The sequence below is a fragment of the Vipera berus genome (assembly GCF_964194415.1).
Source record: "Vipera berus genome assembly, chromosome: 1".
In the NCBI taxonomy this organism is placed as follows: domain Eukaryota; kingdom Metazoa; phylum Chordata; class Lepidosauria; order Squamata; family Viperidae; genus Vipera; species Vipera berus.
Window position 1 is genome coordinate 263663940 of NC_138202.1, and position 17041 is coordinate 263680980.

The window sequence follows — 17041 nt, forward strand, 5'->3', positions numbered from 1 at the left end:
CAAAGAAAACCATAATTGAAATGAAAGTTCTCTGTTACCACCACCATCTTTGGGAGGGGGGGAGTGAAGAGGAAGGGGAGGAATTTAGGTGCATCAAGATCCATTGCAGGTTCATTCATGTAGTCAGAAATAATGATTTTTCATATGCCTGATCCAGGTCAAACTGAATTATCTTCAGTGTCTCAATCAGTCATAATGACCTTTCTGTATTGTGACCAGCTCACTTATCCTGTTGGACCTTGTATTTCTTTTTAAAAGAATTTTATTATGTTACAATCACAACTATTGCCAAAGTTGTATAGGCTGTAAACACTCAATAGACTTGTAAAGTGGAATGGTGAAACAGACCAGAAGCATGACAAGAGCCTCTAGTTATGGTGAGACTATTTGAAACAAAGACATTTTCAAAAATAAATCTCTAATCAGATAGTTGTATGTAAGGGCAGGAAAACTATTTGAGGAGCCACTATCAGAAAAAATGGGGGGAAAAACCAGTGGGATAATACTCTCATCTTCCAAACTGTAATAGAATGAGGCATCTGCTGAAGAATGATGTAATGCTGGACATGCTCTAAGCACCAGTTAATTTGCAGAATTGAGTCTGGAGGGGACCACATCTGCAGCAGTCCCCTGAATCATATGTCACCATGGTTGCTCTGTTACAATGAGACCAAACATGAGGAGACATAAATTGCCTAGAAGGCCATGAAAGGAAGGAAGGAAGGAAGGAAGGAAGGAAGGAAGGAAGGAAGGAAGGAAGGAAGGAAGGAAGGAAGGAAGGAAGGAAAGAAAGAAAGAAAGAAAGAAAGAAAGAAAGAAAGAAAGAAAGAAAGAAAGAAAGAAAGAAAAAAGAAAGAAAGAAAGAGAGAAAGAAAAAGAAAATCCGAGGAGAGCTTTACAAGACAATTTTATAGCAGGGAGGCAAAAATTAAGAAATGGAAAGCAAGACATTTTTAAACTACCTCACACCACAGCAGGAATCGGTTAGGGTTTTATCAAAGCAAGTAGTTTAGGCCTAAGTCAAATGCTTTACCTGCCAGGACTTTACCTTGCTGGACTTTAATCTGATGAAAGATTAAAAAAAATCTCAAGTACTGATTTTACTCTTTAGGGAACAAGGCATGTTAAGTTTCATGGCTTGAGGCACCGGGGACACAAGTGGCCTCTCAAAGCCAGGTGTGTGATCCTTAAACCTATCCAGAAACTGCCACTAAATTACATTGTTGAATGGGACTTAAGGCGAAAAGTAATTTAAAAACACAGGAAGCAATAAAGTCAGCTATGCTGAATTGAATGGAAGTGAAATTTAAGTTGAATCAACACCATCTACTGCTATATTCTAGCCCTGTTATTTTTTCTTGAGTATGACCCTAAGATGACATTTAGAAGTCAAATAAATGAAATTATGTAGTTAACGTTCAAACAGGAGGTGGGGCAGTACTGAAGCTACAGAGGAACAACTAGGTTGTGCCTTTGTATTCTTTTTCTTTTAAGAAAAGATGCACTTCCGCAAGATGGCGTCCCTCTCATCACATGGTAGGAGTGGAATGTGTAAGGCTAGAAAATATGAAAAATATGTAATTCTGTTGGAGACTTCCTGCTCAAGCTTAGAAGTGCCTCCTCATTTAGCTAGCTAAAGTATTAGGGGTCACTTTTCAGAATCATTAGGATTCAGGAGACAGTTTTGTAAATAGATAACCTGAAGACTCATCCATTATTGGTCAAAAGACCCACCTCCTTGCCAATTTAAAGTCAAACCATTAAAAAGAATTTATGAATGGTTCTGCCCTAATGGCTGAGGAGATAAATCATATCTAATGGGAAATACTTGGGTTATGAAACATTAATAACTCTATTCTTTTTATTTCAACTGGTCTTGTTAAAATTCTCTGTTGTTCGTGCCTGGAAAAAGGAATATTTTTAGTCTGAGAACTGCCCTCCTAGGGCTAAAACTATTTTTCAGACTATTTCAAAGAGTTGTTCATACGCTTCATTTTTTATTTCAAGTAAACAATCATTTTCAAGCCATCCCCTTTTAAGATCTAACAAACACAGCCAATTCCACACTACCAAAACTCAAACTTCTTTTAAAAAATGATTCATTAAATGAATGAATGAATAGGAGAGTCCCCTGCTTTTTCCTAGGACAGGCAAAATCAGACATTATGAGTGGTGGGATTCAGCCAGTTCGCACCAGTTCAGTAGAACTGGTAGCTAATTTTTTGTTGCCCAGGCCCAGAATGGGCTTCTGGAAGCGGCATCCACACAGAGAACCGGTTGTTTACATATTTGAATTCCATCACTGGACACTATGTCTTAATTTGCTTACTATAATTACATAAACTGCTGTGCTCACCTATAATCCTAAACCAAAATTTTTAACCATATGTATCACCCACAATAACTTGATTCATATGTAATGCTAAGATAAAGCCTGTGATAACAATTTATGCTATGTCAAAACCAAATCATATGGTTAGCATTACCTGTGAATGTCCTTATGCAGCTGCATTTCATAAAGAAATTAAAAGCATGCATTATTATCATTAGCTAAAAATATCTGTTTTATAAGCTGCAAATATTGTAGTTGGCAACATCTCTTATAATTCTAATGAAGAGCAAAAGAAAAACCAATGAACATCTAACCTCAGTAAAGCTAAACATATTAATAATCTTAGAGTTGGATTTGCAGCAAGCTGTTCTAACATTTTTCATTCTTTTTCTTTCTTTTTTTCTTTTTTCTTTTTAAAATCTGATCACTACTTCCAGGCAACTCTTTTGTTATCTAAAACTCCAACAAAAATAACATTTTCCTCAGATTGGGAAAGAAAAAAAATGTTCTATTGACCAGTATGTTTATTGAACAATGATTACAAATAATTTACCATGGTTTTGGCTGAAAGGTTGAAAATAATTTTACAGGATTTTATTCATGAATATCAATGCAGATGTTTACATTGAGACAATATTAGAAATGTTTTGAATATTTTGGAACGTCTGGAGCAACTGCATTATATTCTTAGATGAAGAGAAGGCCTTTGAGACTTTGAATAGAAATTTTTTGCTTGTTTGTTTAGCATTCTGGTACATATGAACCTTGAGGATAATTTTATTAAATGGGTAAGATTGATTTATACTTTTCAGAAAGCACAAATAATTGTTAATGGAGAACTAATAAAATTTTGTAAGATTAAAAAAAAAGACCACTGTTTTCACCTTGGTTCATTTTTTTCTCTTCAAGTATTGAATAGAGATATAAATCAAGCTCAGAAAATCAAGTTTAGATTAAAAATAAAATTATAAATTAGGGGCATTTGTGGGTGTTTTGATATTAATTTTAGAAAATGTAGCAGGAATAGAACAATTAATAGGAAATTTAAAGCCTTTGGTATTTAAGCAGGTTTCAAGAATAATAATCAAAATACAACGATAACAAAACTTTGAAATTTGAAGATGAAATAGAACTGATGGAGAAAACTGGTTTTATGATTGAGAAAAAAGTAAACTAATTGGGTATTACTGAAGTAAATATGAATTGTAAAATTACTTCAAATTAATTATGTTAAGACATGGACTGAAATTAAAAAGGTCATGTTGAAATGGAGAAATTAAAATTGTCATTGTTGGGGAGAATTTCTATGATAGGACAAGATAATCTTTATTGTCTTTTTTTTACTGTGGGCACAATGGCGTACATCAAAAATGAAATTTAGTTGCCCGCTCTTAAAGTGAGACACATACATGACACACCTAAAACATACTACATACAACATATGTATAGAGCCGCACCCCTACATATACATAACAATAAAATATTTAAATACTATCCAACTTGAGTATATAATGGAAGGAGGAAGCCTGAGAATTCACAAGGTTTAAATTGTTCTTATTTCTTATATTGCTTAATCCTCTTTTAATTTTTGTATTTATATCTTTTAACTTTTTATTGTTGTGAGCTGCCCTGAGTCCTCAGGGAGAAGGGCGGCATATAAATTTAATAAACCTTAAACCTTAATGCTGTATGGAATGAAATTATGGCTGAATCTGGATGTTCTGCTGTGGATACCATGAAGCCTCCTCCCAGAAGGTAACAAGGAAAACAGGTTGTGAAGAGGATGAGTAGTGTCCCAGATAATCTTACGGACCCTGTTCAAACAACGCTTCTGTGCTATGTCCTGGATGAGAGGGAAGGAACTGCCAATGATTTTTTCAGCCATCCTCACCACTCTCTGTACCGCCTTCCTGTCTGAAGCAGTGATGCTTCCAAACCAGACTGTGATGCTGTATGACAGGATCCTCTCAATCGTCCCCCTGTAGAAAGTGGTCAGGACAGAAGGAAGATGAGCTTTTCTCATGCGACGCAAAAAGTGCAGGTGCTGCTGTGCTCGCTTCACCAGTTTCTCACTGTTGAGCGACCAAGCCAGCCTATTTGTTAGCTGCACACCCAGGAATTTGATGCTGGTAACCATTTCTACAGGTGAATCATTAATGCACAGAGAAGTGTGGCTGTGCCTGCCTTTTCTGAAATCGACAATGATTTCTTTGGTTTTACTGGTATTTAAAACTAGGCTGTTTCCTTTACAACAGTTCACTGAACCCTCAACCTCCTTGCAATAAGCATTGTCATTGTCATCATGAATAAGGACCACTACTGTTGTGTCATCTGCGAACTTTACAATATGGTTGGTGGCAAACCTAGCACAACAGTCATGGGTCAACAGGGTGAACAGCAGCGGATTTAGGACGCAGCCCTGAGGAGAACCTGTGCTCAGGAAAATGATATTAAAATGTATGTATGTATGTATGTATGTATGTATGTATGTATGTATAGATCAATATCCAACCTAAGCCAGAGCATTTCCTTTTAGGATTAATGGACAAATGGGCAAAAAACCCATGGAAGATTATTTCAATATATGAAATAATAACTGTATTACTTTGGCAAGATTATTATATGCAAAGGGATGGGCTAATGCCTCCTTAAGTAACACCAGCTGCCTGCAATTAGTGCAGGTTCGAGTCCCACCAGGCTCAAGGTTGACTCAGCCTTCCATCCTTCTGAGGTAGGTAAAATGAGGACCCAGATTGTTGGGGGCAATAAGCTGACTTTGTAATAATGCTGCTGGGGGGGGGGAAAGCCCTAATAAGCAGGCATATACATAGAATGAAGGCTAAAGATTTGTGTTTAGATTGTAAGCCGCCCTGAGTCTTCGGAGAAGGGCGGGATATAAATGGGATTAAAAAAAAAGATTTAATGCTATTCACTATGGAGCCTGGGTTGTTGTAGTTGCAGATTTTGCTGAAATGGATACACTGACTTCTTTGGTTAAAGAAAAGACATTATCTATCTACATCCATAAGGCTCAAAACTCTTATGGACTTTTTGTATAAAAAGGAAAAAAAACAGAACAAACTTGTGATTAATGGATTTGATGATTAGGTAAGTAAAATAAATTTTTACACAAAGGTTAAAATATATTTGTACTTATCATTGCACTGAAGATATCGGAAGTCACTTCATATATTTTTCCTTCTTTTCTATTTTTCTTTCTTCTCTATTTTTTCAACTTTTCTCTCCTATTTTTTTATTTTGCTTTCATTTTTTTATTTTCATTTTTTTTCTTCCTTGATTTATATTAGTTTGTATTAGTTTTTAATATTCCTTTTCAAAAGTTTTAATAAAAACTTCCAGCTTTGGCTTGCCAACAGAGGAGGCATTTAGCCAGCACCTAAAGCCACTGCAGACAGATTGGCCTACATGCATTTTTTGCTTTCTATTTCAATCTGCATAGGATTACCAGTCAAGCTTTAATTTTCTTTTTTTGTAAGTGAACGTGATTATCTTCTTAATTTTGGACAGATCAAAATCAATGCTAGCACTCTGGCCTGCATGTCAGAATGCAAACAGAATTGCAAAAGGAGACCAAGCTTCTCTGCCCAAACCAAATGGTGTGTGGATGCCAAGACACAACAGTGATGGATAGACTCATTAGTGATTCAGTTATGAACAACTAAACTGGGAGCCAGGGCATATGGTTTAGCAGATGCTCCAAGCACAAAGCTTTACGGTTGGGGCAGTACAGGTGTTACCTTATTCTGGGCATATAAGTGAGAACTTAAAACCTTTGGGGACATTTTATGCTATTCATTATCATTCCAAAACAAGTAAATAAGAGATAGCTTAATGTCGAAAGAAAATGGCTCTGATATTCACATTAAACTTGGCTAAATAACATAACTCAGGATATTTTTAAATCCTTGTTCTTTGTCCTTTCTATGTTATATTTGAAATTATTTCATATTGTGTCAGAAATGTGCCAATCTATTTGAAGTTTACAAAAGCATCCAATTCCATCCATCCATTCATATTCCTCCCTTCTATACATTGTATGCACATACGTATGTCCATTGAATAAACCCCAGGACAAAGCAAACTTTTGGATTATTCACTGACTTCAAGAATTTGAGAAAAATGCTGCAGAAAATGAAAAGAATTCACAAAACCATAGCAACAATGGAGACTCTTGGCTCCTTTGGTGTTTGCTAGACTTCAGTTTACATCGAACCCAATCAACTTTTCCAAAAATTAGATGCCAAGTCATATTCCAAAAATATTTGGCAGATCGTTAGCTAGACTTACACCAAAGCAGAAATATTCAAATCCAGAACCCTTCCCAATGACTAATGAATGTGTATGACTCCTCCATGAGTAAAACTAATAAGCTCCTACTTTTTAATAGTGTGCCAGGAACTAGTTTAACACTGAATATGTTCCTTATCCCATTCTATGCTCCCTTTGCATATGGAAAAATCACCATCAGAACTCCATTCTGTCACCTGCCTATTCAAACAGTTGAAGTTTTTATACAACACTTAATCTCTTAGTAGAAATCCATTTTCTGGATTTGCACAATATACTGAGGTATAAACTAGCTGAATTGGATAGATAAATAGGCTGGATTCACTCATTTTGTGAAGCCATAATATATATTTTTTCCTGTTGTGCACTTTTAGCTGCTAGATCTTGAATTGTGTGACACAAGGAATCTGGTTGTTATCTGCTCAGTTCCCTTTAGGACAGAGCCCAGAAGCTCCAGACACCACCTGGCTCAGGGACTCTGGTGCAGTGCCAGGAGCTTGCAGCCCTTTCCAGGCTGACCGCCAAATGCCCTCTTACTTCAAGCCCTATCCCAGGGGTGTCAAACTCAATTTCATTGAGGGCCGCATCAGCATTGCGGTTGCCCTCAGGGGGCCGGGTGGGTATGGCCAGGGTGGGCATGGCCTACTGGGCGGGCGTGGCTAGAGTGCGTATGGCCTACTGGGTGGGTGTGGCCTGCTCTACATCGTTCGCATCAAGGGTGCCTATGGGGGCCTGGGCAGGAGTGGGACAGATCTGAGGGTCTGTGGCAGAAGGAGGGTCTCTGGGCCAGGGCCAAGGCAGTGGGGGCCGTTCCCTCACTGTTTCCATGATGGCTTCGCGGGCCGCATGAAACCACTTTGCGGGCCTGATCTGGCCCCCGGGCCTTGGTTTGACATGTCTGCCCTATCCGGTCTGATGTAAAGGCTGTGCTTGCAGCCAGCAAAGCCAGCATGGAAACAGAACCCAGAAAAAACATTGTTGTCTGTGTAACCACATCTTAGAAGCAGGCAGAAAAGGGATATTATAATCTGTTGGTGTCAACATACCCATTATGTTATGGGTAACCGTGACCCTTTATGAGTTGGTAGTTCCACAAGATTTGTGCAAACTATTCTTTCCACTGGTGAGGAACTCTTTCATACTTCATTTGTGGAAGATACTTCAGGATAGGGTCTAGCCAATGGAAGGGGATGGCATTCACACAGAGCAAATGGATAGCCAGGCAGACCTAGGTTCTGCTGAGCAGCAAGCTGGGAAGAACACATTATGAGCAAACCCTGTCCAGGATCATCATCAGCCACACAAGATGTGATCAGGGTTTTATAGAAGGATGGAGGATACATAGTGAAAAGACTACACAAATTGATGCTGCAGATGACTGTACTCTAACCTCCAGATACTCTGCTGGTATGTTTATTTTCCCCCCCAGCCATTGAAAACCTAATTGCATTTCAGGAAGAGAAGCTCATTTGCCTAAGCAAAGTGAGACTTACAACTTTCTACTCAAATTTGAGATCCCCCTCCAGACAGCTGGATCATTGTCAGAATGTTATTTTGTGTGGAGAAACTACCCATGACCCCATATTCATTGCCCTAGAAGAACATAATGGAAGAAAGCAGTTCATCAGTAGAATTCATACATATTTGAAATTCAAAGTGAGAAATGATCAAATGAATCAATACTTGCTATGCAAGACATAAAGCCCCAAAGCCCCAAAATACATAGAACTGCACAACCATGTCTGAAAATATATGTGTTTTCAATGAAGGATGTGGAATGACTTGAAATAAGGCAATATTCTCGAGCAAGAAAACTATGTTGTAATCCTAGGAAATTATTCTTTGGAGTAACAAGTGCATGGTTGACTTTTTCCAATGGTTTCATGCTGAAAAGCTTTGAGAAAAAGGATGGAAAAAGCAAAAAGGACAAAGGAGGTTGTTTGTACCATCTTCTCAAAAGGTTTCCTAGATAGAATTCAACAATTGGAATTCAGGCACACAAGCTCCATTCTGACAATATGAGCTGGTAATATTGTATTATGAATCACAAACAGTATCAGGAAAACACATTGCTATCTCATTCCTCAAACCAATCCTAACTGAAACAACTATCTCACTTCACTTTACTATTATGTAATACATACAGATAAAATACATACATACAGATAAAATCCTCTCTCTCTCTCTCTCTCTCTCTCTCTCTCTCTCTCTCTCTCTCTCTCTCTCTGTGTGTGTGTGTGTGTCTGTGTGTCTGTGTGTGTCTGTGTGTGTGTCTGTGTGTGTGTGTGTGAGAGAGAGAGAGACAGAGACAGAGACAGAGAGACAGAGAATTAAGATAAAATGAACATGCCAATTCTCAAGCAACAAATACACAATTCTAAAATTTCTTATTTTAAGTTCTTAGTGATTACAAAATGCTTATGGACATTTTTGCTGAAAAAGAAAGAGAAAAAATGAACATGAATTCTGGGTTCAAAGATCAGAAAGGCTTGTAGAAAGAAGAAAATTGTGATGTAGTCTTTGAGAGGGTAAGGGATAATTTTAGGACTTTTCTGATACACACTGTCTATACTTTTTGTAATGTGGCATCTGGCAAGTATATGTGCATGTGTGTGCATACACACACTCACAATCAACACACCCCATACATAGACATAAGTAAAAAAAACCCTATGCTTCACCTGGACCATACTGATTCAACCATTCCATTAAAGTAAATCTTCCAGAACAGGAAGTGGTGCATATTGTTCATCTTAAACCTGATTCTTTTTGTGAAAAATTTATGTCCAGAAAATGCTTGGCCTCCCTCAAAAACAGCTGGTAAAAATGGCTTAAGTAAATGATGGAATGTTCTGGTGTTCCACAGAATATTCTGTTCCTGCAATAATAACAGTCTGGTTTTGAATGTCCCTGTTATGCAGGCATACCCATACAGAATCTTCAGATTGGTTTTTACCAACATAGGGGAAGCTAAGCATGGGACAAGAATTTCCTATGGATTTTGTTAATTAATCTTGAGGTTCTCATCTTAAATTCTGGGGTATCTTCCTTTTGGGTCAATGTAGAGGCTAATGCCAAGTAACTTAAAGCCTCCTGAGCAATATTGAACTATTTACCCAATCCACATAGCCCATACCAGATAAAGCATGCAAGTTGTAACTATTTCAAACTTTTTGAAATGCCTAAAAACTATTAATTACTTTACATAACAATCTCACTAAAATGATAAGCAGAATACTTCCAGAAAGAGAACAAGTTAGGAAATATGGATGCAGATGTACAAAAATGCAGATGCAGATGTACCTTATCCTCTTCCTTGGAAAATATTCATCCACCCAAAAGCAATAATTGTCAAGTAATGATGATTTAAAAGAGATTTTTTACTAAGTACAAATGGCAGTCCTCATTACCTTTCAAGATGCTCAAGATTCAGTTAGGATTCACTTTCTTGATATGTCCACCAGTAAACCATATAAAGACCATTAAAATAATGTCTGCTATTCTATACTTAAATAGCCAATTAATTCTTTCTCTTAGGCTTTTTTCTCTTATTGGTTTAATTCCAATACTTCTTCTAGGATTTAAAAATCTCAACAGCTTGTATATTTTTAAATTAAAGCTCAAGGCTGAGCTCTTTATTAAAGGATTAATTAAACGGAGATATCATGCAACATAGTACTAACGAACAGTCCTGAAAAATAGAATGCTATAATTTCTATGCTTTGTTTTCATACAAGTGTGTAAAGTTCAGGGACACAGACTGCTCAGTACTTGTGCTACTTCTATGAATTGCTTACACTACTCTGTTATGTACAAGATTCGTATGCAATTATTTTCAGTTACCTTACTTTTTAAAAACAAAAAACAAAGGCAAGTTATACCAAGGTTTGTCATAATGTCATAATGTCCGAGGTTGCACATAACACTAAGCCGTAATAAGTGAATTTATGTGTGCTACTAAATCATATTCCTCAACAAATTGCATTATGTCTTACTGTAATACCAGAGCCTATCCTGAATGGTTAAGTTATCACATTATAAATATGCACAGCTGAACTGGCCTCATCTATGCAGTGGTTAATGTACTGGAACAAAAACGGTGAGACCATGAGTTCCAGCCTTCCCTTAGGCATGAAAACCCACCTCACAATTTTGCCTTGAATTGTATAAAATAAAGATGGCATGGATTATTATTATTATTATTATTAATAATAATAATAATAATAATAATAATAATAATAATAATAATAATAATAATATCATAATCAGAAACAGCAACTGCTGTGCCCCAGTTCACTGATATGTGCCTGTCCCAGGCCTTACTCATTGTTCCCAGAAGTAGGCTGTTGCTTTCAGATATACCAGGGAATGCTGTCCTATTGTCAGTACGAATCATAAAACTCAGGGGTCTTCAAACTTGGCCCTTTTATGACTTGTGGACTTCAACTCCCAGAATTCCTCAGCCAGCATGCCTAGCTGAGGAATTCTGGGAGTTGAAGTCCACAAGTCATAAAAGGGCCAAGTTTGAAGACCCCTGATATAACTGAACAGTCAATCTCACCATTTTGCAGAATGGGAGAAGGTGCACCATGATCTTTTCCTCAGGCAGAAAAAACATGTGGAGCCGGCTTTGTGATATAATGTTATCAGCTCAATTTTACCAACAATACACTAATCTTCTACCCAGAATTGACCAGCTTGCAACTTAAAAAGAATGAATCCCACAGAAAAAGAAGATATGGAGAAGTTTTCTCCCTCATTCCTCTTGCCTGTTCTACAGAATGGAAACAAAATTCCATATGTGCAAGTCTGATAGAGGAAGGAGGCATTTCAACGGTCCTTGCTGCAAGCTGATGCTAACAAAATTGAAATAGATAGAAATAATAAATAACAATGATTTCCCGTCAAAGGTCTGTCATATACAATCTTTGAGAAACTGGACTCCTTTGTTTTTATCAGGAGCCTGCCATTAATGGGTCAGGATGAGCCTTACCTGCAGCCATAACTTGTTCTTCACTGCATCCCTTCCTGTAGCAATGCACTGAAATGTTGCATTCTGACCTGCATTGACCTCTACATCCCCCAGCCTCAAGAAATGAGGAGATTTATCTGCAGAGATAGGGAAAGCAAAAAAAAAGTTATCAAAGGGTATGCTCAGTCATTTTTTTTTTAAAAAAAATATCCCCCCAAAGATACACAGAGACAGGGAAAGCAAAAAAAGTTACCAAAGGGTATGCTCAGCTACATTTTTTTATTATTATTTTTCTCCCAAAGATACACAGCACTGAGTCTTTGGGGCAAAAGAAATTCATACACGGAAGAAAAAATTGTTTTAGCTCAGTAAGAAGACCTGCCAAATAGGATGTGAAGAAATTGCAAATCTGAATGTGAATTTCAACGATATTCAATGTGAAACTACTGCATTAATAACACAAAGGATCAGATTTAATTAGCTGCATGTTATGGTAGATTGGGGGAATGTTGAGTCCCTGTCAGTAAATATCATCTGCATCTCAGACATAGCATTGTTTGAGCCAGTGACAAACCTTTTTTATACTTTCTGCATTGCCTCAGGGAAAGCTCTGTGACAAAACTCTATGTATGAAAAAAAAATGGGTTGAAAAAGGCACTGACAGCAGATAAGGTATGGGTTTATTATGTATTAAGGCACTGTTTCTCAACCTTGGTGTTTCTCAATTTCAACCTCAATTTTAAGGTGTGTGTACTTCAGCTCCCAGAATTCCTTAGCCAGTCCACATATCTAGAATTGCTGAGGTTGAAAAATACTGTATTAAGGTAAAGACTCTCTCAGGTAGTGACTACATGGAGATGTGTGTTTGTGTGTGTGTGTGTGTGTGTGTCTGTGTTTTGCAAGAATGCAGATGCAGTTTGCCATGATCTTCTTCCAAATTTCTAGGGGGAAGGGGTGTGTTTCTATATTCCAATCTAGCTTGCAGCTTTGAAATTTCATACCCTATTCCTAAATTACCAAAGATTAGGGATAAGCAATTATGCTTAGTCTACTTTCCAGAAACTCATTCACTTGTTATTACACTCTTCCATAACATGCACTAATTATAATTAATTTCTTCAAGTCTGTCTGTGAGGCATCTTGGAAACTTCAAACAATTAAAACGTATAAACATCCAAAGGATGCCAGCCATCGTTACCTTATGGTAAGATAAGCGATCGATAGATAGATAGATAGATAGATAGATAGATAGATAGATAGATAGATAGATAGATAGATAGATAGATAGACAGACAGACAGACAGACAGACAGACAGACAGACAGACAGACAGACAGACAAACAAATAAATCCATCCTTGAGCCTATTGGGGAAGAACTGATGTAATTTTCTTTGGCTTTGCTGGTGCATACAACCTGTCAGACTAAGGGCATACGAAACTAAAAAAAAGCCATATAGTCAGGACTATTTTCATAGCTATTATAATAGCTACAGTAACAGAATCTGAATATGTCCTGCCCTCCCTCTCCCCCTTTTATCTTTGTGTGAACTAGGGAAGGGCTTGCCTGAAATGTATACATACATTAGTTTCTTGGTCTGGTTTGAAGTCCCACTTATCTGGCCACCACTGTGGCGGGATCTGTTCCTCCTGTCCTTCAAGGCCTCTGCATTCAATGCAACCTGGGGGTCTACTCATGATCCCTATCCTGTCCCCCAAATTTTCAAAGACATGACCCCAAATACAGCAACAACTGCAGCAGAGAAACCATATCCGAAAACAGAAATTTTTCAGAACTGTCACAATGCTTTTTTAAAATAGGATTGATAAATTGTTGTTACCTGCTTTTATTATGGGGAGTAAAATGAATTTTAAAAAACCAGCTCACAATAAACTATTAGGCACCCTTTATTTCACGTTAATTACAGTCCATTAAGAGTGAGAGAGAATCGTTGAATTGAAATAATAATGTGATAACAAAATAACATTTGTGACTTTGACATTCTCATTTCCTTTTTCTAACACATCAGAAAAAAAAAAAGATAGAAAAACAGTGGTAGCAGCAAGACACCAATGGCTAAGTAATGAAAACACCAGTCTGACAATATTGACCCTTTCTTAGAAAAGACAGAGAAAAGTGTGCCTCTTAATCATTCTTACCACAAGGGTAGCTCAGAACCTGGATGTCATCGATGGCAATGTAGCCATTTCTCCCATCTGAGACTTCAGCCTCAAATATTACCTGTCAAAGAGAAAGAAGAAATGTTTACAACATACACTGCAAAGGAATTCCCATTGGTCTAGACTAGAGTGAGGAGTGGATTTTCTCATTAAAGCCAAGCGTTCTGAGAACAGATTTAATCATGTTCACAGCTCTTTATTTATTCAGAGATAAGTTCTTAATTAATACTTGTCAATGCTCACTTTTCAGGGGCCTGTTACACAGAATTTACCATTTTAAAAAGAGCCAGAGTTTCCAGGTGAAAGAGACAATGATTTTTCAGCTTTTTCATGATATTGTCTAGGAGACAAGTCTTCCACAGTGACAGTGAAAGTAAAAACCAAATTTGCCTGCAGCTATCTTTATTCTTTGCTAAGCATGTGATAAAACTGTCACACAAGAAATAATGAAGCCATAGGTATTATATTATGGGCAGTAGCTTGGAATTACTATCTACTATGAATGGTCCTCATATGCCTTAGTCCTTAGCAAGGACTAAGAATTTTCATGAAAAAGTAAGGGTGCATATTTAGGCGATGTTCCTTAGGAATTTTGTGGGAAGAAAGGACAATTTTTACCTGTAACACCATCTCCCATGCTATTTTGGCAAATGCCCTGGCCCTCTTGTAGAGTTTTTAAGGGGGCAGAAAGTAGAAAGAAGAACTGGCCAAAATGTCTCCTCCTCCTCCTTTTCTCCAAGATATTTCTATGGCTAAAGTTTATCACACCATATTAAAGTTTATCACATACAACTTAGATCTATCCTAATGTAACACCTGTTCTGAAAACTTAATGGGCTGTGTATACCATTCTCATAGCCTCTATATATCCTTTCTTTCAACTACTGAGCACCAGGGCCCAGATATCTCCTAAAATTTAATGTGCTGTACATTATCATTCAAGTACAAAGATCTGTAAGTTTAATTTCTGGTAGAGGGGTTGAACCTACAATACAACATCTGGCTATTGCCTAACAATCCCCAATAATGATGAAACTGATAATGTGATGCCAACTGGTAGAAATGTAACCCATTATATTTAGATTATTATTTATTTATTTAGTGAATAAATTGGGGGTGGGGTTGATGCACACTTTTGTTATTTGATTTTTTTTTAAAAAGTAAGCAATGCTTCTTTTACTGGAAAGAATCTTTGTTGAAAATATTTTAATTAATCACAGTCTTATCAAAATACATTATTTGCCACATCATTAAATATTTTTATTGAGCTAATCAGGCAATCTCTGCCACCAGAAGCACCAGAAGGCAGGAGGAGAAGCAATGCATGGAAACTAATCAAGGAGAGAACTAAGAAGAAATTTCCTGACAATGAGAAATTGAGAGTGCTCCATTAGTGGAGGTTTTTAAGAAATTGGACAGTCATTTGTCCAGAATGGTATAGGGCATGATGATATACATTGTCCTGGGCTGCGGGAATGGCTGGTGAGTGCACGCACATATGCGAGCACCCCCTACTCGCGCTAGCGGTCCATTTGCATATGCATGTGGGTGCCAGCGTTGCAGGTGCACCTGGCCCGATTGTGCATGCGCTAGCACCTCCATGCACATACCCATTTGCTCATGTGCGCACACATGCAAGCACACACATTTCCCTGCTCCTCCCTTTTCCTCTGGCTGCCAACCTGGAAAGGTTGGGGACCTTTTGTACAGTGTCTCCTGCTTGTGCACGGGGTTGGACTAGAAGACCTCCAAGGTCTCTTCCAACTCTGTTATTCTGTTATGTAAATAATACAGACAATGACCCTAAAAAGAGAGGGAAATCATTATTCGGTATAATCTAAGCTTAACATATCCTATTATGCTAAGGAAGGAAGGAAGGAAGGAAGGAAGGAAGGAAGGAAGGAAGGAAGGAAGGAAGGAAGGAAGGAAGGAAGGAAGGAAGGAAGGAAGGAAGGAAGGAATCAGATATGAACAGTACTCTCTTATTCTCAAATAGTGCTAAATTAAATGAAAGTGAGTCCTTCCACCACTTATCAGAATCCAGAGAAAACAAACATTGACAAATGAATTGTTGGTCTTTTGACAAGCCTTACATTTGTAATGAAGAGAAGTGAGGTATTCCCCTTTTCACAACAGAAGTGTTTTATTTTTTAAAAAAATAAGCATGTTGCTTTGACCATATTATTTTAGCAACTAATTGATAATTGATAATAATACAGAATGCAATTTATGCAATTATAAAATGATCTATACAAATTAGGTGAACATATACATGTGGAGAGAGGTAGAATAACAGTTGTCAGCCTGTTAGAAATGCTATTTTGTTCTTTGGGAAATCTCACATAAAGAAGATTATTTAAGCAAATAAATGTGTTTTAGATAATAAAAAAATTAGCACGCTCACAGGCTAGAACTGCATGGTAAAAATAATCAGCTTTATATACCACTTAATGAATAATCTTTTACTTCTCAAAGGCGTATTTCCTCTCCTTGCAATCACTTTGCTCCAAAGAAATTCCATTTTAATTCACAGTTCTAACCCATAAAATAACCACGAAGAAAACCATATAGTATATTTATTGTAATCTTTTAACTTGGTTAACTGATAACATCTAGAGGGCCACTGCAAAACTGGTAAATATAAAAGGGTAATCAATATCAAGAAGAAACATCCTAAGAAAGCAAACATCGTTGTAGTGCTATAACATCAATGTTTTGGCCATAGAACGGAGAAACCATTTACATTATCCAGTTGCCAAATTGCATTCTAAAGAATAATATTACACAGAATTTTCCCACAGGGGCCCAGATTAAGAAACTGCACAGTCTCAAACTGGATGGGGGGGGGGAGAGTTTCAGGATAGCCACACTCTAGAATCCGTCAGAATATATCTAGTAGTTTACAAAGTTATAATTTTAGTTCAGTAAGATTCTGTCTATGTGGTGTGAGCAAATACAGTATAGGACTGGATTCAACTTGATCTCATTGGTTCATCGTTGGGCTTGGGCCTGACATAAACCTAGATATAAATTCACTATCCAATTCCTGACGCGCCGCCCTATCTCCCGAAGGACTCAGGGCGGCTCACAACAATAAAACAGCTATAAAAAACAGTAATACAAATATTAAAAAAGAATTAAATTACAAAGCCCCATAATTAATTACTAAAACCAATAAGATTAAAACAATATTAAAAACCTCCATCCTCAGTCCAGGTCGGAGAATATTGTCAAATGTAATCACCTTGATA

At 37.2% G+C, this 17041-nt stretch overlaps 1 protein-coding gene across 2 annotated transcripts in view; it reads right to left on the reverse strand.

The window, feature by feature from the left end:
- PTPRK (protein tyrosine phosphatase receptor type K) overlaps window positions 1-17041 on the reverse strand; it is a 406781-nt gene that overhangs the window by 207941 nt on the left and 181799 nt on the right. For both annotated transcript variants that reach the window (XM_081312601.1, XM_081312600.1), the window contains exons 4-5: window positions 13770-13851; window positions 11634-11749 (exon numbers count right to left, since the gene is read on the reverse strand). In XM_081312601.1, the coding sequence (XP_081168727.1) occupies window positions 11634-11749; window positions 13770-13851 (198 nt within the window). The remainder of the gene's footprint in view (window positions 1-11633; window positions 11750-13769; window positions 13852-17041) is intronic.